Below are 22,170 nucleotides of genomic sequence, written 5' to 3'. Positions count from 1 at the left end.
AGGGGCAAAAGGTTGGAATTAAGAGGGAACACCTGTGTGGGAGGAGTTTAAAGTGGGAAAGTCGATACACAGAGGAGATCCCACTCTCTCGGCCTCAGAAGCCAGGATTCAGTGGTACGGAGAAACCGTCACAACCAGGAACTTCGTCAGCTGCAGTGGATGACCACGACGTCTCTAGTGCCTTGTCATGCTCTTGACGCTCCACGGCGCTTGCTGTCGATGCCTTCATGACCGTTGGGACAAAGATGACCTCATCCACTCACTCCGCCGACTCTAGTCTTCACATGCTTGGGTAGGCATACCCTGTTAAACTCACCTGAGGGTTTGAGATCCGACCGGCTCCCCTCACCTGGTTCAGCCCGCCTGCCAAAGCGGTTACCAGGGTGTGGCCGCTGCGCATGCTACAGTTTTGTGGAGCCACAGGTGGGAGTTGAGTGCCAAGTGGGAACAAATGCAGGATGAGCTGTCTTGAAAAAGACATGGCAAGCCCCCCCTACAGAGGGCACCAACCCTCCTTTACCCCTTTTCCACCAAATCAGTTTCAGGGCTGGTTCGGGGCCAGTGCTGGTTCACAACTTGTTCAACTTGCGAGCCAGCTGAGAACCAGTTTGCTTTTCCATAGCTCGCGGTGCTAAGAGAAGCCACGTCATTACGTCGCTGTATATGTCAGTTATGTCGTTGTATACGTCAGTTACGTCGCTACGTTTGCATAAACCTTGGCGCGAATATCGAAGCAAAAACAACACAGAAGAAGCAGCAGCAGCAACAACAACAACAATAATAATGGATGACTTCGCGTTTGTACAGCTGCTGCTTCTCGTCGCTTAAAAATGGTGATCTTTCGTGGTCTTGTTATTGTTGTTGGTCTTAACAACTCCGCCCCCTGCTGACGTAAGCGGTTCTTTCCTCTGGCCCAGCAGAGAGTTGGTGCTAGCCTGGAACTGGTTTTTCTGGCCCCAGAGCCAGTTCTTTGTCAGTGGAAACAGAAAACCCGGTTCCAAACTAAGCACTGGCCCCAAACCAGCCCTGGAACTGCTTTGGTGGAAAAGGGGCACTTGACACCCCATACACCCCACCCTCACCATCATTACAAAATCATCACTACCAAACATCATCATCACCAAAAATGAAGTGTAATCCAAAAATGAACAATTTAAAAATCACAGAAGTAAAATATACCAAGTGTCTGTTCTTTATATTATTCTACTCTTACAGTTTTCGAAACTGAAACCTCCGAACCGAGGCTGACATACGCACATTGTTGCCATGACCCAAACTCTTATTTCCCGGAAATGGCTTGGTGCTAGAGCTCAGTGGAACGCACTTTCCCTCTGTAATAAGCATAAACATGTCTGAAAGCGATTTCTTTAGTCTAGTCCATTTATTTCGAACGGTGAACCGAATTGTATACACTCACCAGCCATTTTAATAGGAACATGTGTATGCAAATGCGCAGCGCGCGACTGTTACACTCTTACATTCTTACAACATGATGGCATAGTGGCGAGTGCCTCTATATGAGGCAGTAGCCACAACAAAAACGATTTTGACTTTTTTGGTGACCTTGACTGGATGACCCTCAAAATGTTGGAGGTTCTATTTGAGACCAATGACTATCTATCCTGAAAGTTTCATGAAGATTGATCCAGCCATTTTAACGTAATATCGTTAACAAAAACAAAAAGACCGAAAACAATACCTCACCCCGCTTACTCCGTAGCGGGTGAGCTAATAAGAGCCCAGGGCCAGATGGGATTACTGGGAGACTGCTGAAGTACATTTTCAGAATGTCTCTGGAACAGAGAAGGGTTCCAAAAATATGAAAGGAGTTCATCATTGTCCCAGTGCCAAAAAACAACACTTCTAAGAATTTAAATGACTTCAGGCCAGTGGCAGTGACCTCACTGGTCATGAAGTCATTTGAAAGGCTGGAGAAATGGGTACTGTTGGTAAGGGTGGGTGAGGCCCTGGATCCCATGCAGTTTGCATATAGGCCTGGGATAGAAGTTGAGGATGCCCAAATTGCATTACTCAACCTTCTGTATGACCACTTGGAAGGTCCTGGTACACATGCCAGGCTCTTATTTTTGGACTCTTCATCTGCTTTTAATACTATCCAGCCTGCTTTTAATACTGTCCAGCCACTCTCCACTTTCGCTTTCCTTTTTCCGTTTTTTTTGCTCTCTTTTCGGAAGAACACCGAGATGGGAAGCTTTCTTTTTTTTTCTCTCCCCTCCTGTGTAAAGACCACAAGCGGAGGCCATCTACATCGGATCTGCTTTAATATCAACAGATCTTCGATTAAGGTATGTGAATCTTTTCATCATGGCACATCTTCAGCTTGCTCAGTGTGCTGAGTGCAGAATGTTTAGTCATTCTTTCTCCGTCGCTAGTGATAGCTTTATTTGTGATGAGTGCAGATTAGTTAGCTCTCTGACAGAGAAGATTACAGTGTTAGAAGCGCGTGTCCAGGCTTTAGAGAAGGCCAATGAGCGTGAAAACAGTGTAGTTTCTGTAGGGGAAAGTCTGGATGGTGGAGTTAGTAATCCCCCAACTCCGGCATTAGAGCCCTTACAGCGGGGCGAATGGGTGATGACTCGGCGACATAAGCGTAGAGCCAAAGCTACCGCTGAGGCTCGCCCACGGGAGCACCACTCCTCTCCGCTTCACATGTCGAACAGGTTTGCTCTCCTTAGTGACGCACCCACTGAGAAACCTGTAAGAACTCTGGTTATAGGGGACTCTATCATACGGCACATGAAATTAGCTCAGCCTTTAGGGGCACCAGCAGCTTTAGTCAGGTGTATACCGGGAGCCAGGGCGCCGGACATAGCAGGTAATCTTAGGGTCCTAGGCAAGCAGGTTCTCAAAGATAGTTATCCATGCAGGAGCTAATGATATATGCCTTCGTCAGTCTGAGGTTACTAAGAGTAACTTTGTAGAGGTGTTTAAATTAGCGAAGGCGATGTCCGATGCTGTAGTATGCTCTGGCCCCATCCCAATGCGGCGTGGCGATGTAGCTTACAGCAGGTTATGGTCGCTGAACTGCTGGCTGTCCAGGTGGTGCTCTGAAAACAGTGTGGACTTTACAGATGATTGGGCTAATTTTGAGGGCACTGCTGGCCTGTTAGGGCGGGACGGTATCCATCCCACTCGGGAAGGTCTCATCTCATCATCTCTAGCCGCTTTATCCTGTTCTACAGGGTCGCAGGCAAGCTGGAGCCTATCCCAGCTGATCATGGGCAAAAGGCGGGGTACACCCTGGACAAGTCGCCAGGTTATCACAGGGCTGACACATAGACACAGACAACCATTCACACTCACATTCACACCTACGGTCAATTTAGAGTCACCAGTTAACCTAACCTGCATGTCTTTGGACTGTGGGGGAAACCAGAGCACCCGGAGGAAACCCACACGGACACGGGGAGAACATGCAAACTCCGCACAGAAAGGCCCTCGCCAGCCACGGGGCTCGAACCCGGACCTTCTTGCTGTGAGGCGACAGCGCTAACCACTACACCACCATACCGCCCACTCGGGAAGGTGCTGCTCTCATTTCCTGGAGCATAGGTCATAGACTCAGAACAGGCCCAGTTAATTCCTGACAATCCAGAGCCAAGGCCAGGGAGCAGACGGACAGGCTAAACCGACTGTCTGCTAGCTGCACAGAGTCGTCACTCAGGGTCCACTACATTGAGACTGTGTCTGTTCCCCGGGCTAAACAAAAAGGTAGAAATTTTCAGAGAGTTTGCTCCAGTAACCTAATCAATATAAAATTAGATCATACTGACTGTACAGCTGCTGCCAGCACCTTTGATCTAAAGGTGGGGCTATTAAATATTAGATCTCTTACATCTAAAGTGCTAATGGTTAATGAACTCATTACTGATCAGGAGTTTAATGTACTGTGTTTAACAGAAACATGGATTAAGCCAAATGAATATATAGCATTAAATGAAGCGAGTCCTCCTGGATACAGTTATATACACCAGCCTGGTCTAACTGGCAGAGGAGGAGGCGTCGCGGTTATTTATAATGATTATCTAGGTGTAACACAAAAACCTGGTTATAAATTTAATACATTTGAAGTTCTTCATACTCATATAATGTATGTAGCCTCGAAAAATAAGTCTACCCAGTTAATTCCGTTACTTATTATTTACAGGCCCCCGGGGCCATATTCTGAATTTGCAGATTTTCTCTCAGATCTGGTTATTTCCTTAGATAAAGCTTTAGTTGTCGGAGAGTTTAATATTCACTTCGATAACCCAGAAGACCCTTTGAAAACAGCGTTTGTGTCCATTTTAGATTCAGTAGGGATTAATCAGAATGTCATAGGACCGACCCATAATGGTGGTCACACCCTCGATCTAAAACTAACATTCAGGTTAAACGTAGACAATATAGTCATACTTCCACAGTCTGAAGTTATCTCAGATCATTCAAACTATGAGTAATAATATAGGCACCTCACCACGCTACTGTATTAAACGTACATTCGCGTCAACTACTGCACAGAGCTTTATAAATGATCTCCCAGAGTTATCAACTTTGATTGGGTCACTGTTAGCCCCCGCAGAACTTGATCAGGCAACTGAATCAACAACCATTTTTTTTTTCCAATCCAAGATGGCGCCGCAGACGGCTGCCACGGGACTTTGCTCTCTCGTACTTTCTATGTTTTTGTGTAATTGTTGTGTTAATTCTTCTCCGTGCTTCACGGAATGCTGTGCTGAGGTTTTTTTTAAATGCCTACACATTCCGGTCCTGATAGGAGCGAAATGTGTGGGTGTTTTTTCCTCTCATCTCTCAGCCTCTCCCTTCCTGACAAGCCTCTCTCCTGCAGACTCGTCTTGTCAGAGAGACCCTTCCTGCACTGTTCTCCAAATTGAAATTATGGATTTGATCAACTGGTCACTTCACACAATTGACACAATCTTCTCGACGAGAAGTCTGGGTTCGGGGTTCAGGGGAACCTGCCTGTCCTGCTGGAACGTTTGCAGCCGGATACACCATGGATGCCTGGGAGAAGTGGTGTGTGGTGTGCTTGGCGAGTCTTTCCGTGGAGGACATTGAGGATATTTACCTATTCGGAACCATGATCACAGGATTTTTGCTGATTGGACTTGGCATTGCCCTGGTGTATCAAGGAAATCAGATAACGGTGGCAGCTGTTCAAAGCCCCACAAAGCTGCCCGACATGATTGAGGCGGAGGGCAGAGCTGTCGGCACTCAGACTGTGGCTGTTCAGAACTTGAGTCACAACATTGATAACATCATGGAGAAGTTGATGGCTTTGCAAAGAGAAATGGATCATTTTGGTGGCCAGAATGGACAAGTGGGTTAAGCAAAAAAGGACATGTCTACCCATCTTAAGTCTAAACAAATTCCAATCTTATCTTGGCTCTCCCAGCCAGCACTGCCTTCAAGGCTGTCGCTGTAGAAACGTGATTCTCCCCCTGGAGTTCACTGCAGTGAGACTCTGTGTGTGTGTTTTTTTTTTCTATACTTTCTTTCTGTCTGTACTATGACAGCTAAGTCGAACCAGAGTCAAATTCCTCGTGTGTGTAACATACCTGGCAATAAAGTGCTTCTGATTCTGAATGCTTAGAGTCAACATTCCGGTATACCTTAGATAATGTAACTCCTCTTAAAAGGAAAATGGTCAGAGACAAAAAATTAGCACCCTGGTATAATGATCACACTCGCACGTTAAAACAGACCACTCAAAAATTGGAACGTAAATGGCATCAAACAAAATTGGTAGTGTTCAAATTAGCGTGGAAGGAGAGCTTCCTGAAGTATAGAAAATCTCTTAGTGCTGCTAGATCAACATATCTCTCCTCCCTAATAGAAGATAACAAAAATAATCCTAGATTCCTATTTAATACTGTAGCAAAATTAACCAGGAATAAGTCCACTATAGACACATGCACACCTGCAGTATGTAGTAGCAACGACTTCATGAATTTTTTTTAATTAAAAAATTTGAGAATATCCGACAAAAAATTCAAACTACTAATTTAAGGTCAGACAATGTAAGTGACCCTGTAGTTAACAATATAACTGTATCAGATCATCAATTAGAATGTTTTACTCCCCTTAGAGAAACTGAATTACATTCATTAATCTCGGCATCAAAAGCCTCAACTTGCGTACTAGATCCCTTACCTACACGTCGATTCAAACAGATAATACCTGAAGTAATTGAACCGCTTCTAAAAATAATAAATTTTTCTCTCACGATTGGCTATGTACGAGCAATTCCAGCATTATGGACGTGACACTTGAACTCAAAATGGCAACAAATGACCCAGTGCATGTTTTATTGTCTCCCAGTATTTAAACAGGTGTTGCATATTTTAAGGCTGTACCATACTGGAGAAGTGATAGAACAAGAACAATTCCCATAGTACATCTAGGGCATGCCAGAAAATGCCAATAAAAGATGCGTTATGGACGTGACAGAAAAAGTATCACTTTTCTTGGGTGACTGTACATTTTTATCAAACTCTGTGAAATTGTAAACCTAATGTCGAAATGGAGATATCCATTTGATAGAGGGGTCCAAGGTGAATATTAAAAAATCTTTGTTTAAAATATTTTATATTTCATGCAGAGTTTTGGAAGGAAAAGTCAGCGTTATGGATGTGACGAAATTCCGTTATGGATGTGACGCGTCTGAAATAGACATGGCATATGTTTAGAAAATCAGCAATTTAACCAGCATAACCCTTTGAAAAACTCTCTAAATATCAGCTAAAACTATCAAAGTTCTTAAATAATATTTAGGATAGCTATTGTTTTGCTGTTTTGTGGATTTTAGCATACATTTCTGTGGCTTGTGGCAATAATATAGAATTGTACATGATCAAAGTTGATTTTAGCTTGGGTTTTACATTATAAGAAAGAAAGACTGACGTATTAAGGCGAAGGGAACAATTCTTGTGACAAATTGGTTCAACTTATTCACATCTGTAAAATACAGGCCTAGGTGATATCTCTGGGAGTGGTTTTGATGTATTACATGTTCCTTTATTTTTGCATGGTGAGGTTGACATTTACATGGAATTGCCCGTACCCAAATCCTTTAAACTAGCAGTTATCAAACCCCTGATTAAGAAACCTGACCTTGATCCCTGTCAGCTGTCCAATTAGGTATAGGCCAATATCAAACCTCCCCTTTATCTCCAAGATCCTTGAAAAAGCTGTGGCACAGCAGTTATGCTCATATTTACATAGGAATAACATTCATGAAATGTATCAGTCAGGATTTAGACCTCATCATAGCACAGAAACAGCTCTGGATAAAGTAGTAAATGACCTACTGTTGGCGTCTGATCAGGGCTGTGTCTCACCGCTTGTGTTGCTTGACCTTAGTGCAGCATTTGATACCATTGATCATTCCATTCTTCTGGATAGACTAGAAAATGTTGTGGGAGTTAAGGGAACGGCCCTCTCCTGGCTCAGCTCCTATTTAACTGATCGTTATCAGTATGTTGATGTAATTGGTGATATTTCTAGACATACTGAGGTAAAGTTTGGTGTTCCACAAGGTTCTGTCTTGGGTCCACTGCTTTTTTCCTTATATATGTTACCTCTGGGTGATATTATTCGTAAACATTGTATTAGTTTCCACTGTTATGCTGATGACACACAGTTGTATGTTTCTGCAAAACCTGATGAGAGACACCAACTTAATAGAATTGAGGAATGTGTTAAGGACATTAGACACTGGATGCTTATTAATTTCCTTCTGCTTAACTCTGACAAGACTGAAGTACTTGTACTCAGACCACATGCAGCTAGAAGTTAGTTTTCTGATTACACAGTGACTCTGGATGGCCTTTCTGTTTCTTCACGTGCAGCAGTAAAAGACCTCGGAGTGATTATGGACCCCAGTCTTTCATTCGAAACTCACATTGATAACATTACCCGGATAGCTTTCTTTCATCTCAGAAATATTGCTAAGATAAGAAATTTAATGTCACTACATGATGTGGAAAAACTAGTTCATGCTTTCATTCCCTCCAGGTTGGATTATTGTAATGCCTTACTGTCTGGATGTTCCAATAAGTGCATAAACAAGCTCAGTTAGTTCAAAATGCAGCAACAAGAGTCCTTACTAGAACTAGAAAATATGACCCCATCACCCCTGTCTTATCCACACTGCATTGGCTCCCAATCAAATTTCGTATGGATTATAAAATACTACTATTGACCTTTAAAGCACTAAATGATCTCGCACCACAGTACCTGAGTGAACTTCTGCTCCTCTATGACCCGCCACACCTACTTAAATCAAAAGGTGCAGGCTATCTGCTGGTACCTTGTATAATGAAAGCTACATTAGGGGGCAGAGCCTTTTCTTACAAAGCCCCACAGTTATGGAACAGCCTTCCAAGTAGTGTTAAGGAATCAGACACAGCCTCAGTGTTTAAGTCTAGGCTGAAAACATATCTATTTAGTCAAGCCTTGTGTTAATGGTGTTTATGAGGTAAAGGTGTAGATCTGGAGGATCCTCAGACAGAGTGTTTTGGTAAACTGGGATGTATGGATGCTGTCAGTCCCCACTCGCTTGCTCACTCGAGTTTGTTGACAGTGTAGTGGCTGCTGCTTTATGTCCCGGGGCTCCCTCATGTCTGTGTTACCTTCTGGCTCTCCCCTTTTAGTTATGCTGTCATAGTTAGTTGCCGGAGTCCCTGCTTGTACTCAGTACAATATGTATACTGTTCCTACTTATTCAGGTGACATTGGGCATACCTAACAACCTGTGCTTTCTCTCCCTCTCTCTCCCCCTCCCCCCAAATCTGTCCCTCTGAGTTACATGGAGTCAACAGGAAATCTTTTGGTGGAGAGGGTGGAGACCTCGACTGGCTCTTGTAGCCTGCAGGGAATCGGCCGTCAGACATTCTGTCGCATGTCCCAGACCTGGTGAAATGTAACTGAATTGTCTTGGCCAGCCCTAAGGGTCCCATCTGCATCTGCCTGCACTCGCTCTGATCTAGAATTCCAACTGTCTCATTGCTGAGGAGTGTGCTCCCATCACCCAATCAAGCATCCAGCCAGAGCAGGTCATGACATTTTTTAACCATATTAACATGCCATTGTTGTGTATTATGCCTGATGTCAAGACTCTTGTCTCTGCGAGCCTACCACACAGACTTAATACTTGTGTTATTTTTAGACATTGACACCTGTTGCCTACACTTATTCAGGTGACATTGGGCATACTTAACAACCTGTGTTTTCTCTCCCTCCCCCCCAAAATCTGTCCCTCTGAGTTACATGTTGGTCCTGGGATCGAGATGCTGAACCTCTTCTGCTCCTCGGACCTGCCTGATCCATCCTGGTGCCCTGTGTCTGGTTGGAGTCTCATCGCATCGCTCCTGTGGAGGACGGCCCCATGAGGACAGTTGAAAGTCACACCTGGAGGACGCTCTGGACTCTTACAGTAATGCTTTTATGGCTGAGGACTACAGCTGACTTGCTAACTTTAGGACTGCAGTTGTCATGAACAGTTTTGCACTCAAGTTTCCATCAATGAAGAGTTTATAACATCAACGAAATTGACTTCATGTTAAAACTGTTAATGTTATTGTCATGTTGTCTGTTGTTGCCCAAATGAGGATGGGTTCCCTTTTGAGTCTGGTTCCTCTCGAGGTTTCTTCCTCATGTCGTCTGAGGGAGTTTTTCCTTGCCACCTTCGCCACAGGCTTGCTCATTGGGGATAGACTAGGGATAAAATTAGCTCATGTTTTAAGTCGTTCAAATTCTGTAAAGCTGCTTTGCAACAATGTTTACTGTTAAAAGCGCTATACAAATAAACTTGACTTGACATGTTTTAGCTAGGAAATTAACAACTAATTTTAATCTTGACAGGAACCTTGTGGGCTGGATCATAGACTTTTAAACCAACAGATCCCAGAGGGTGAAGGTTAATGGCTGTCTATCAGAATGGCATTTCTCCTCCACTGGCTCTCCTCAGAGTTGTGTTCTATCCCCCTTGCTGTACATCCTCTACACTAATGACTGTCAGCACAGGGATAGGCACATCCTGAAATTTGCTGATGATACCATTATTGTCAGTTTACTGCAGAAAGATGAATCTCAGCATGGGCCAGTGACTGAGGAGTCTGTCAGATGGTGTGATGAGTCTTTCCTTCAGCTGAACACCTCAAAGACCAAGGACATGGTCAATGACTTTAGAAGGAATCCATCTTGTCATAGGACCGACCCATAATGGTGGTCACACCCTTGATCTAATACTAACATTCAGATTAAACGTAGACAATATAGTCATACTTCCACAGTCTGAAGTTATCTCAGATCATTGTCTCATCTCATTCAAAATATGTCTGAGTAATAATATATGCACCTCACCACGCTACTGTATTAAACGTACTTTCACGTCAACTACTGCACAGAGCTTTATAAATGATCTCCCAGAGCTGTCAACTTTGATTGGGTCACTGTCAGCCCCTGCAGAACTTGATCAGGAAACTGAATGCTTAGAGCCAACATTCCGCCATACTTTAGATAATGTAGCTCCTCTAAAAAGGAAAATGGTCAGAGACAAAAAATTAGCACCCTGGTATAATGAAGACACTAGCACATTAAAACAAACCACTCGAAAATTGGAACGTAAATGGCGTCAAACAAAATTGGTAGCGTTCAAATTAGCTTGGAAGGAGAGCTTCCTGAAGTATAGAAAAGCTCTTAGTGCTGCGAGATCAACATATCTCTCCTCCCTAATAGAAGATAACAAAAATAATCCTAGGTTCCTATTTAATACTGTAGCAAAATTAACCAGGAATAAGTCCACTATAGACACATGCACACCTGCAGTATGTAGTAGCAACGACTTCATGAATTTTTTTTATGACAAAATTGAGAATATCCGACAAAAAATTCAAACTACTAATTTAAGGTTAGACAATGAAAGTGACCTTGTAGTTAACAATATAACTGTATCAGATCATCAGTTAGAATGTTTTACTCCCCTAAAAGAAACTGAATTACTTTCATTAATCTCTACATCAAAAGCCTCAACTTGCGTACTAGATCCCTTACCGACACATCTACTCAAACAGATAATGCCTGGAGTAATTGAACCGCTTCTAAAAATAATAAATTCTTCTCTTATGATTGGCTATGTACCCAAATCCTTTAAACTAGCAGTTATCAAACCCCTGATTAAAAAACCTGACCTTGATCCCTGTCAGCTGTCCAATTATCGGCCAATATCAAACCTCCCCTTTATCTCCAAGATCCTTGAAAAAGCTGTGGCACAGCAGTTATGCTCATATTTACATAGGAATAACATCCATGAAATGTATCAGTCAGGATTTAGACCTCATCATAGCACAGAGACAGCACTGGTTAAAGTAGTAAACGACCTACTGTTGGCGTCTGATCAGGGCTGTGTCTTGCTACTTGTGTTGCTTGACCTTAGTGCAGCATTTGATACCATTGATCATTCCATTCTTCTGGATAGACTAGAAAATGTTGTGGGAGTTAAGGGAATGGCCCTCTCCTGGCTCAGATCTTATCTAACTGATCGTTATCAGTATGTTGATATAAATGGTGACATTTCTAGACGTACCGAGGTAAAGTATGGTGTTCCACAAGGTTCTGTCTTGGGTCCACTGCTTTTCTATCTATCTATCTATCTATCTATCTATCTATCTATCTATCTATCTATATATATATATATATATATATATATGTTACCTCTGGGCGATATTATTCGTAAGCATTGTATTAGTTTCCACTGTTATGCTGATGACACACAGTTGTATGTTTCTGCAAAACCTGATGAGAGACACCAGCTTAATAGAATTGAGGAATGTGTTAAGGACATTAGACACTGGATGCTTATTAATTTCCTTCTGCTTAACTCTGACAAGACTGAAGTACTTGTACTAGGACCACATGCAGCTAGAAGTTAGTTTTCTGATTACACAGTAACTCTGGATGGCCTTTCTGTTTCTTCACGTGCAGCAGTAAAAGACCTCGGAGTGATTATTGACCCCAGTCTTTCATTCGAAACGCACATTGATAACATCACCCAGATAGCTTTCTTTCATCTCAGAAATATTGCAAAGATAAGAAATTTAATGTCATTGCATGATGCAGAAAAACTAGTCCATGCTTTCGTTACCTCCAGGTTGGATTATTGTAATGCCTTACTGTCTGGATGTTCCAATAAGTGCATAAACAAGCTCCAGTTAGTTCAAAATGCAGCAGCAAGAGTCCTTACTAGAACTAGAAAATATGACCCCATCACGCCTGTCTTATCCACACTGCATTGGCTCCCAATCAAATTTCGTATTGATTATAAAATACTACTATTGACCTTTAAAGCACTGAATGGTCTCGCACCACAGTACCTGAGTGAACTTCTGCTCCTCTATGACCCGCCACGCCTACTTAGATCAAAAGGTGCAGGGTATCTGCTGGTACCTCGTATAGTGAAGGCTACATTAGGGGGCAGAGCCTTTTCTTACAAAGCCCCACTGTTATGGAACAGCCTTCCAAGTAATGTTCGGGAATCAGACACAGTCTCAGCATTTAAGTCTAGTCTGAAAACATATCTGTTTAGTCAAGCCTTTTGTTAATGGTGTTTAGGTAAAGGAGTAGATCTGGAGGGTCCTCAGACAGAGTGTTTTGGTAAACTGGGATGTATGGATGCTGTCAGTCCCCACTCGCTTGCTCACTCGAGTTTGTTGACGGTGTAGTGGCTGGCTGCTTTATGTCCCGGGGCCCCTCATGCCTGTGTTACCTTCTGGCTCTCCCCTTTTAGTTATGCTGTCATAGTTAGTTGCCGGAGTCCCTGCTTGTACTCGGTGCAATATGTATACTGTTTCTACTTATTCAGGTGACATTGGGCATACCTAACCACCTGTGTTTTCTTCCCCCCCCCACACACCCCAAATCTGTCCCTCTGAGTTACATGGAGTCAACAGGAAATCTTTTGGTGGAGAGGGTGGAGACCTCGACTGGCTATCGTAGCCTGCAGGGAATCGGCCGTCAGACATTCTGTCGCATGTCCCAGACCTGATGAAATGTAACTGAATTGTCTTGGCCAGCCCTAAGGGTCCCATCTGCATCTCATCATTGCTGAGGAGTGTGCTCCCATCACCCAATCAAGCATCCAGCCAGAGCAGGTCATGATATATTTTACCATATTAACATGCCATTGTTGTGTGTTATGCCTGATGTAAAGACTCTCGTCTCTGCGAGCCTACCACACAGATTTAATACTTGTCATTTTTAGGGCATACCTAACAACGTGTTTTCTTTCTCTCTCTCTCCCCCCCCCCCAATCTGTCCCTCTGAGTTGCATGTTGATCCTGGGATTGAGATGCTGGCCTCTTCTGCCCCTCGGACCTGCTTGATCCATCCTGGTGCCCTGTGTCTGGTCGGAGTTTTATCGCACCGCTCCTGTGAAGGACGGCCCCATGAGGACAGTTGAGGGTTATACCTGTTAAAACTGTTAATATTATAGTCAGGCTGTCTGTTGTTGCCCAAATGGGGATGGGTTCCCTTTTGAGTCTGGTTCCTCTCGAGGTTTCTTCCTCATGTCGTCTGAGGGAGTTTTTCCTTGCCACCGTCGCCACAGGCTTCATCATTGGGGATAGATTAGGGATAAAATTAGCTCATGTTTTAAGTCGTTCAATTTCTGTAAAGCTGCTTTGCGACAATGTTTATTGTTAAAAGCGCTATACAAATAAACTTGATTTGATTTGATCTTGCTCTCCACCATTGACCTCCATCAGAGGGAGTTGTATCGAATTTGTTGACCAGTATAAATATCTGGGCACAATGATCAACAATTTGAAATTTGATGTAAATACTGAAGCCGTCTGTAGGAAAGGACAGCAGTGCTTATACTTCCTGAGGAAGTTAAACTTGTTTAATGTGGATAGGGAAATGTTGTCCCTGTTTTACAAATCTTTTATAAAATCTGTTCTTACTTTTTCTTTTATTGTCTGGTATGGAAGCATCAGTGTTAAGAACAAAAATCATCTGAGCCATACGGTAAAGGTGGCTGGTAAAACCTCAGTCACAACCGGCCGTATGTGCTCCTACGGCCGGTCTACATGCAAAAAACACAAGAAACGTACAGAGGGCGCGCGTGTGATGTGCTGATTTTCGAGCCGTAGACTGGCCGCAGAGGTTCTTTGTCATGTCAAACAAACTCTACGAGTGCTTACGTTTTTTTCAGGTTGCAAGACAAACTTACGGCCAACGCGCGTCTTTCTCCATGAACAAAAAAAACACAGCGATTTGGGAAACGCCAAAAATCACACAGCCAAAAAAATCAGACGTCCGGTTGTGACCTAGGCTTATGTTGGTCGGCACCCCACAGTCATCTCTGATGGTCATTTATGAGGAACAGGTCCTCCAAAAGGCGAGGTCTATATTCAACTGTAAAAATCACCCCCTTCACTGTAAATTTGAAGCTCTTCCTTCAGGACAGAGACTAAGAGTCCCATTTTATAAATGGGACAGGACTAAAAATTCCTTTGTTCCTGGAGCAATACGCCTGCTTAATTTGCACAATGTTGATTTACAGTATATGAATAATTTTGAAAACCATCTGGTAGAAACCTAGACTGGTGTGATGGAATGACTTTTTGTATTGTATATTGTCCATTGTTGTTGACATTTTTCTTTCTTGTGACTGCTGTGTGTCTTTTTTGTTATCCTGTGTACCTGACTGCAAGACAAGTTTCCCTTTGGGATAATAACGTGAACTGAACGACAGTGCTACATGTGTTTATTGCACATTTTAAAGCTAAATCCCAAACTATTTGTGCAAACAGTCCGACTTTACACTTTTGCAAGACGGTTCAGAACATTTTCTGATATCTGTGTTCCAGGACTGAAAACTCCGTGTGTATAAAATTCCCGGATTTACAGGACAGGTGAGACTACCCAGTGTGTACGATAAACAGAGCAGAGATTTCTCTTCTGTGAAGCATCGCAATGAGGAACCTGAAGGACGACGGCAGGAGAACGCGAGAGGAACCTGAGAGAAACCCAAGCGCCTGCTGTGTGTTTATTTTACTGAAACACAGAAAACTTTACATTTCACATGATCATCATATTCCAACATATTTCTAACAGTGAGAAGGAGAAACATTTAATCTGGAAACATTTTACATTTAAATTCACTTCTTGCGCTCAGTTTAATCTTTTTAAACACAAGATTGCTCAAGATGGCAGTCTGGTGATAAAGGATGAAAGTTTGGAACAAAGTGGTTGGCTCATGAATGCCATTATACTTTTTTCTTTCTTAAACACACACACACACACACACACACAATCAGGAAATCAGAGTCCATGTGTTCTAGCGTTTTGGAAAACAGGCTAATTAGATGTGAAATTCCAGGATTTATTGAGCAGCAGTGATTTGTGTGGGTGCTTTGACCTTGAGTGTGGTTGTAAGTGCAGTTTGGAGTGTGAGCGTGGAGTGTGCTGGTATTTTGGCTGAAGTGAACAGGACGGGTTTATGTCAGCGCCTGTTGAGTGGATTATCAGTCGCGGCTCGCTGATAGAAACAGGAAGAGATCTGGGTGAGGGGTAAAAATAACAACACACCATAAACACACTAAAACTTACTGTGGTCACTTCAGCTTGGGTTTGAACTGAGAAACATAAAATCCTTTTTCCAAACTGGACACATCTTTCAGTCTGGATAAATTACCCAGTGGGTGTGTCCCAAATCACACGCCTTTATACAGGTTGGGCTACACTCCATCAGCCAATCACAAGCCACATCACTACCAGCAAACAGTACTGCTTTTACTTACGCAATATAATCATCTTAGCTAAACTAAAGGCTAATTAAAACACACTTCTGCACTTCTCCAGCTAGGTGAGCTAAAGTTAACGTTAACACTACAGCACGCGCAATGTGATGTCAAGCTGCTAGCTAAAAAAAAAACCTAGCGAGCTAATTATAGCTAAATACAGAGTTTTATTTTGTTTTTGTTTGTTAACTGTTCAAATTAATACTAAATGGCACAGTAATCAAATAAATATTTTAATTAATAATAATAATAATAATAATAATAAAACAGTAAAATGTTAAAGCTTGTTAATAACATTGTTTAGTAAACAACTACTTTTTTAGTCATCAGTATATTTTAAACCTCTAATAAAATTCTGATTTTAGTTAAAATATATAAATTGAGATAAAATAATATACATAAAAATAAAATCAGCAGTTTATTTTCATTTGCTAGACTAAAACTCTGATTGCGTCAATATTATTTTTTCCCCAAAATACTTAGTTTCACTCAGATGTAGCTTTAATTCGGACTGCATTCATTAAAAAATAAATTTTTACCATCTTTTTAAAATAAATATAAAATGTATAAAGTGTTGTAATTTAATGAAATATTTTATTAAAAAGAAACAGACTTTAGGTTTTACGCAGATTTCTTTCCTTACAGTATTTTGAAAGATATTTTGCATTTTTTAATTTCACAGTTAATTATTCTGTTTAATTTGTGTAAAATTTAATGTAAGAAACTGCACTGAAGTGTAAAGCTCCAAAATAAAGTCCCGAACCTGAGCAGGAAGAGAAACAGAGCCGACCTGTCTCACCTCACAGGGACAACAGCAACAAGCGCGCGCACACGGCCATATTGGAGCCTCCCACCTACCCGGGCGTGTCCATCGCCATGGGCGTGTCCATCGCCATGGGCGCGCACGCGACTACTGACACACAAACAGTAAACAAAACTGCGGCTCGTTGTTTTTAGGAGAAAAATAAGCGCGCGCTCGCAACCGACATCACCGTGTTACTGCAGATCCCTCTACACAGAGCGCGCGCACACACTAGAAGACGGTGTGTGTGTGATGGTGTATATAGTGTGTGTGTGTGTGTGTATGATGGTGTGTATGTGGTACTGTGCACTCACTCAGATCACCGCGCTTGTTTGCGTGATGGTGTGTGTATGTGTGTGATGGTGTGTATGTGTGTGATGGTGTGTATGTGATGGTGTGTGTATGTGTGTGATGGTGTATATGGTGTGTGTGTATGGTGTATATGGTGTGTATGTGATGGTGTGCATGGTGTGTGTGTGGTACTGTGCACTCACTCAGATCACCGCGCTTGTTTGTGTGATGGTGTGTATGTGATGGTGTGTATGTGATGGTGTGTGTGTGTGCATTCACTCAGATCACCGCGCTTGTTTGCGTGATGGTGTGTGTATGTGTGTGATGGTGTGTATGTGTGTGATGGTGTGTATGTGATGGTGTGTGTATGTGTGTGATGGTGTGTATGTGTGTGATGGTGTGTATGTGATGGTGTGTGTATGTGTGTGATGGTGTATATGGTGTGTGTGTATGGTGTGTGTGATGGTGTATATGGTGTGTATGTGATGGTGTGCATGGTGTGTGTGTGGTACTGTGCACTCACTCAGATCACCGCGCTTGTTTGTGTGATGGTGTGTATGTGATGGTGTGTATGTGATGGTGTGTGTGTGTGCATTCACTCAGATCACCGCGCTTGTTTGTGTGATTGTGTGTGTGTGTGTGTATGATGGTGTGTGTGGTACTGTGCACTCACTCAGATCACCGCGCTTGTGTGTGTGTATATGGTGTGTATGTGATGGTGTGTGTGTGCACTCACTCAGATCACCGCGCTTGTGTGTGTGATGGTGTGTGTATATGGTGTGTATGTGATGGTGTGTGTGTGTGATGGTGTGTGTGTGTATATGGTGTGTATGTGATGGTGTGTGTGTGTGTATATGGTGTGTGTATATGGTGTGTATGTGATGGTGTGTGTGTGTGTGTGTGTGTGTATATGGTGTGTGTGTGATGGTGTGTGTGTGCGCACTCACTCAGATCACCGCGCTTGTTTGTGTGATGGTGTGTGTGTGTGTGTGTATATGGTGTGTGTGTATGTGATGGTGTGTATGTGATGGTGTGTGTATATATGGTGTGTGTGTGCGCACTCACTCAGATCACCGCGCTTGTTTGTGTGATGGTGTGTATGATGGTGTGTATATGGTGTGTATGATGGTGTGTGTGTGCACTCACTCAGATCACCGCGCTTGTGTGTGATGGTGTGTGTGTGTATATGGTGTGTGTGTATGTGATGGTGTGTATGTGATGGTGTGTGTGTGTGTGCGCACTCACTCAGATCACCGCGCTTGTGTGTGATGGTGTGTGTGTGTATATGGTGTGTGTGTATGTGATGGTGTGTATGTGATGGTGTGTGTGTGTGTGCGCACTCACTCAGATCACCGCGCTTGTGTGTGATGGTGTGTGTGTGCATGTGATGGTGTGTATGTGATGGTGTGTATGTGATGGTGTGTGTGATGGTGTGTGTGTGCGCACTCACTCAGATCACCGCGCTTGTTTTCCTCGGGTCCGATTTTGGTGTAAAAGAAGAGAATCTCAGAGTCTCGCGCGCCGAACGGAGATCAGTGTGAAACTGCAGCTCCAGCACTTTCTCTTTATTTCCGTTAATTCTGTTTGATGATGCCGCGCTGCACAAATCAATAAAACCCCGCATCAAAGCGCTCGAGCTCCTCCTGCGCGCCGCCTTTCTCCGTCTGGCGCGCTGAGATTTTAACGGGGAGCAGCGCAACCCGACCAGGAGCGCGAGCCAGCCAACCCCCCGCCCCCCCCCCCCCCCCTCTCTCTCTCTCTCTCTCTCTCTCTCTCACGCGCGCGCGGCTGGAGCGGGATGGTGGGTTGCCAGGTTGCCAGATTGATTGTTTCTGCCCTAATTGGCAAATTGGGACTTGTGGCTGCGGAAAAATCACACTGTCAGAGTGAAACCCCTTTACACTTCTGAAAGCACGGAGTCCAGGTTTAATGACATCACTGAATCTTACAAGATACACAACAGGTCAGTACAGTACAGTCCACCCTGCATTCACAGTACAGGTCAATCAGATCCCTCAGGTCACCCATCTTTTGGGGGTGGAGCAAGTGGATGTGGAATGAGTACTTGTAGGTGTGGAGGCAGTACTTGTGGGCATGGAAGGCATATTTGTAGGTATGGATACAATACTTGTGGGAGTGGAACAAGTAGTTGTTGGCATGGAGCGAGTATTGTAGGTGTGGGTACAATACTTGTGGGCATGGAATGAGTAGTTGTAGGGGTGGAGCGAGTATTGTAGGTGGGTACAATACTTGTGGGCGTGGGACGAGTAGTTGTAGACATGGTGCGAGTACTTGTAAGTGTGGAGACAGTACTTGTGGGCATGGAACGAGTACTTGTAGGTGTGGAGCAAATACTTGTAGATGTGGGTACAATATATCTGGGTGTGGGGCAAGTACTTGTAGGTGTGGGTACAGTACTTGTAGGTGTGAAGAGGGTACTTGTGGGTGTGGAGTGAATACTTGTGGGCTTGGAACAAGTAATTGTGGGTGTGGGTACAGTACTTGTAGGTGTGGAGTGAGTAATTGTGGGCATGGGTACAGTACTTGTGGGCATGGAGTGAGTACTTGTGGGCATGGGTACAGTACTTGTGGGCATGGAGTGAGTACTTGTGGGCATGGGTACAGTACTTGTGGGTGTGGAGCGAGTACTTGTGGGCATGGGTACAGTACGTGTGGGTGTGGAGTGAGTACTTGTGGGCATGGGTACGGTACGTGTGGGTGTGGAGCAAGTACTTGTGGGCATGGGTACGGTACTTGTGGGTGTGGAGCGAGTAATTGTGGGGGTGGAGCGAGTACTTGTGGGCGTGGGTACAGTACTTGTGGGCGTGGAGTGAATACTTGTGGGCGTGGGTACCGTACTTGTTTGTGTGGAGCGAGTACTTGTGGGCATGGAGCGAGTACTTGTAGGTGTGGGTACAGTCCTTGTGGGCATGGAATGAGTCCTTGTGGGCGTGGAGCAAGTACTTGTGGGCGTGGATGAAGTACTTGTGGGCATGGAGTGAGTACTTGTGGGCGTGGGTACAGTACTTGGGCGTGGAGCGAGTACTTGTGAACGTGGGTGCAGTACTTGTGGGCATGGATCAAGTACTTCTGGGCATTCACACAGTACTTGTGGGCATGGGTACAGTATTTGTGGGTGTGGGTCGAGTACTTGTGGGTGTTGGTACAGTACTTGTGGGCATGGAACAAGTACTAGCGAGCATGGCATGAATACTTGTAGGTGTGGGTACAGTACTTGTGGACGTGGCTACAGTACTTGTGGGTGTGGAGAGAGTACTTGTAGGCATGGGTACAGTACTTGTGGGTGTGGAGTGAGTACTTGTGGGCATGGAACGAGTACTTGTGGGTGTAGAGTGAGCATTTGTGGGCATGGGCAAAGTAATTGTGGGCATGGAACGAATACTTGTGGGCGTTCGTACAGTACTTGTGGGCGTGGGTATAGTATTTGTGGGTGTGGATCGAGTACTTGTGGGCATGGAACAAGTACTAGTGAGCATGGCGTGAATACTTGTAGGTGTGGGTACAGTACTTGTGGGAGTGGAGCGAGTACTTGTGGGCGTGACTACAGTACTTGTGGGTGTGGAGTGAGTACTTGTAGGCATGGGTACAGTACTTGTGGGCTTGGAGCGAGTACTTGTGGGCATGGGTACACTAATTGTGGGCATGGGTACACTAATTGTGGGTGTGGCGCAAGTACTTGTAGGTGTGGGTACAGTAATAATAATAATAATAAATTTATATAGCGCCTTTCAAAAAACCCAAGGATGCTTTACAGTTATAGACAAGGAAAGAAAAAATAAATAAATAAAAAAATATAATAAAAAGTAAAAAGTCCACCAAGTAGGGGTCAGGATGTAATTCCCATGGTGTAGCAGCCACAGTCCCACCAAAAGGCGCACAAAAACAAGTCCCACATCTCCAGCACCGCCGCCGTGACGCCGTCAGCAACATCGCTCGAACACCACGCCGTGGATCCACACAGCGAGCAAAGAAGCTCCGCCACGCAGAGCGCTGGTGTGTCCCAAACCGCCTGCACAGCCGCCGCGATGCCACCGAGCAACATCGCTCGGAACATCACGCCAAGCGTTAAAGCACAGAGCGCTGGACAACCACGATGTAAATTGAGCAACAGGCTCACTGCAGTCCACAGCTGGGAGTGCAAGCATCACCCACAGCAACCCAAGGCCTGGAAGGAACCGACGCCCCAAACTGGGTCCGGAGCTACACCACAACTGGCGGACAAAACACTCAAACACCAAACTACACAAACACACAGGAAAGAAAAATAAAATAGAAAAAGAAATAAAATAAGAGCTCCGGTGAGAAGCGGCAGCCAGAACGCGCACGATGTACTCTCAACCGGAAACCTTGTGGGCATGGAGCAAGTACTTGTGGGCATGGGTACAGTACTTGTGGGTGTGGAGTGAGTACTTGTGGGTGTGGAGCGAGTACTTGTGAGCGTGGCTACAGTACTTGTGGGTGTGGAGCGAGTATTTGTGAGCGTGGCTACAGTACTTGTGGGAGTGGAGCGAGTACTTGTGGGCATGGCTACAGTACTTGTGGGCATGGGTACAGTACTTGTGGGTGTGGTGCGAGTACTTGTGGGCATGGGTACAGTACTTGTGGGTGTGGTGCGAGTACTTGTGGGCATGGGTACAGTACTTGTGGGTGTGGTGCGAGTACTTGTAGGCGTGGGTACAGTACTTGTGGGCATGGAGCGAGTACTTGTGGGTGTGGAATGAGTAATTTTGAGCATGGGGTGAGTCCTTGTAGGTGTGGGTACAGTACTTGTGGGTGTGGAGCAAGTACTGATAGGTGTGGGTACAGTACTTGTGGGTGTGGAACGAGAACTTATAGGCATGGGTACAGTACTTGTGGGTGTGGAGCGAGTACCTGTGGGCATGGGTACAGTACTTGTGGGTGTGGAGCGATCACTTGTGGGCATGGAACCAGTCCTTGTGAGAGTGGAGCGAGTACTTGTAGGTGTAGGTACAGTACTTGTGGGTGTGGAATGAGTAATTGTGGGCATGGGTACAGTGCTTGTGGGCGTTGAACGAGTACTTTTGGGCATGGAATGAGTACTTGTGGGTGTAGAGTGAGCATTTGTGGGCATGGGTACAGTAATTGTGGGCATGGAATGAGTACTTGTGGGTGTGGAGCGAGTACTTGTAGGTGTGGTTACAGTAATTGTGGGTGTTGAGCGAGTACTTGTGGGCTGGGAGCAAGTACTTGTGGGTGTAGAGTGAGTAATGT

At 44.3% G+C, this 22,170-nt stretch overlaps 2 protein-coding genes across 4 annotated transcripts in view; both read right to left on the bottom strand.

Moving 5' to 3' along the window:
* The window catches only part of palm1b (paralemmin 1b), a 51,197-nt gene extending 32,569 nt beyond the window's left edge, over positions 1-18,628 (bottom strand). Inside the window, exon 1 of one of the 3 annotated variants that reach the window (XM_060943451.1) lies at positions 18,368-18,628. The gene's annotated coding sequence lies outside the window, so the exon portion shown is untranslated. Of the gene's footprint in view, positions 1-15,442; positions 15,473-16,940; positions 16,961-18,367 lie in introns of those variants that run through there. The other 2 variants (XM_060943452.1, XM_060943454.1) reach the window with 2 other exon arrangements.
* Positions 18,629-18,932: 304 nt separating this feature from the next.
* Positions 18,933-19,994, bottom strand: LOC132901277 (histidine-rich protein PFHRP-II-like). Its single transcript, XM_060943590.1, has one exon. It carries the CDS (start codon positions 19,992-19,994, stop codon positions 18,933-18,935), a length of 1,062 nt encoding a protein of 353 aa, XP_060799573.1.
* Between the last annotated feature and the right edge of the window lie 2,176 nt (positions 19,995-22,170).

Source organism: Neoarius graeffei, chromosome 17 (assembly GCF_027579695.1).
Source record: "Neoarius graeffei isolate fNeoGra1 chromosome 17, fNeoGra1.pri, whole genome shotgun sequence".
NCBI lineage: Eukaryota > Metazoa > Chordata > Actinopteri > Siluriformes > Ariidae > Neoarius > Neoarius graeffei.
The sequence above is the reverse complement of the archived record's forward strand: the minus strand, read 5'-3'. Positions and strand labels throughout refer to the sequence as shown.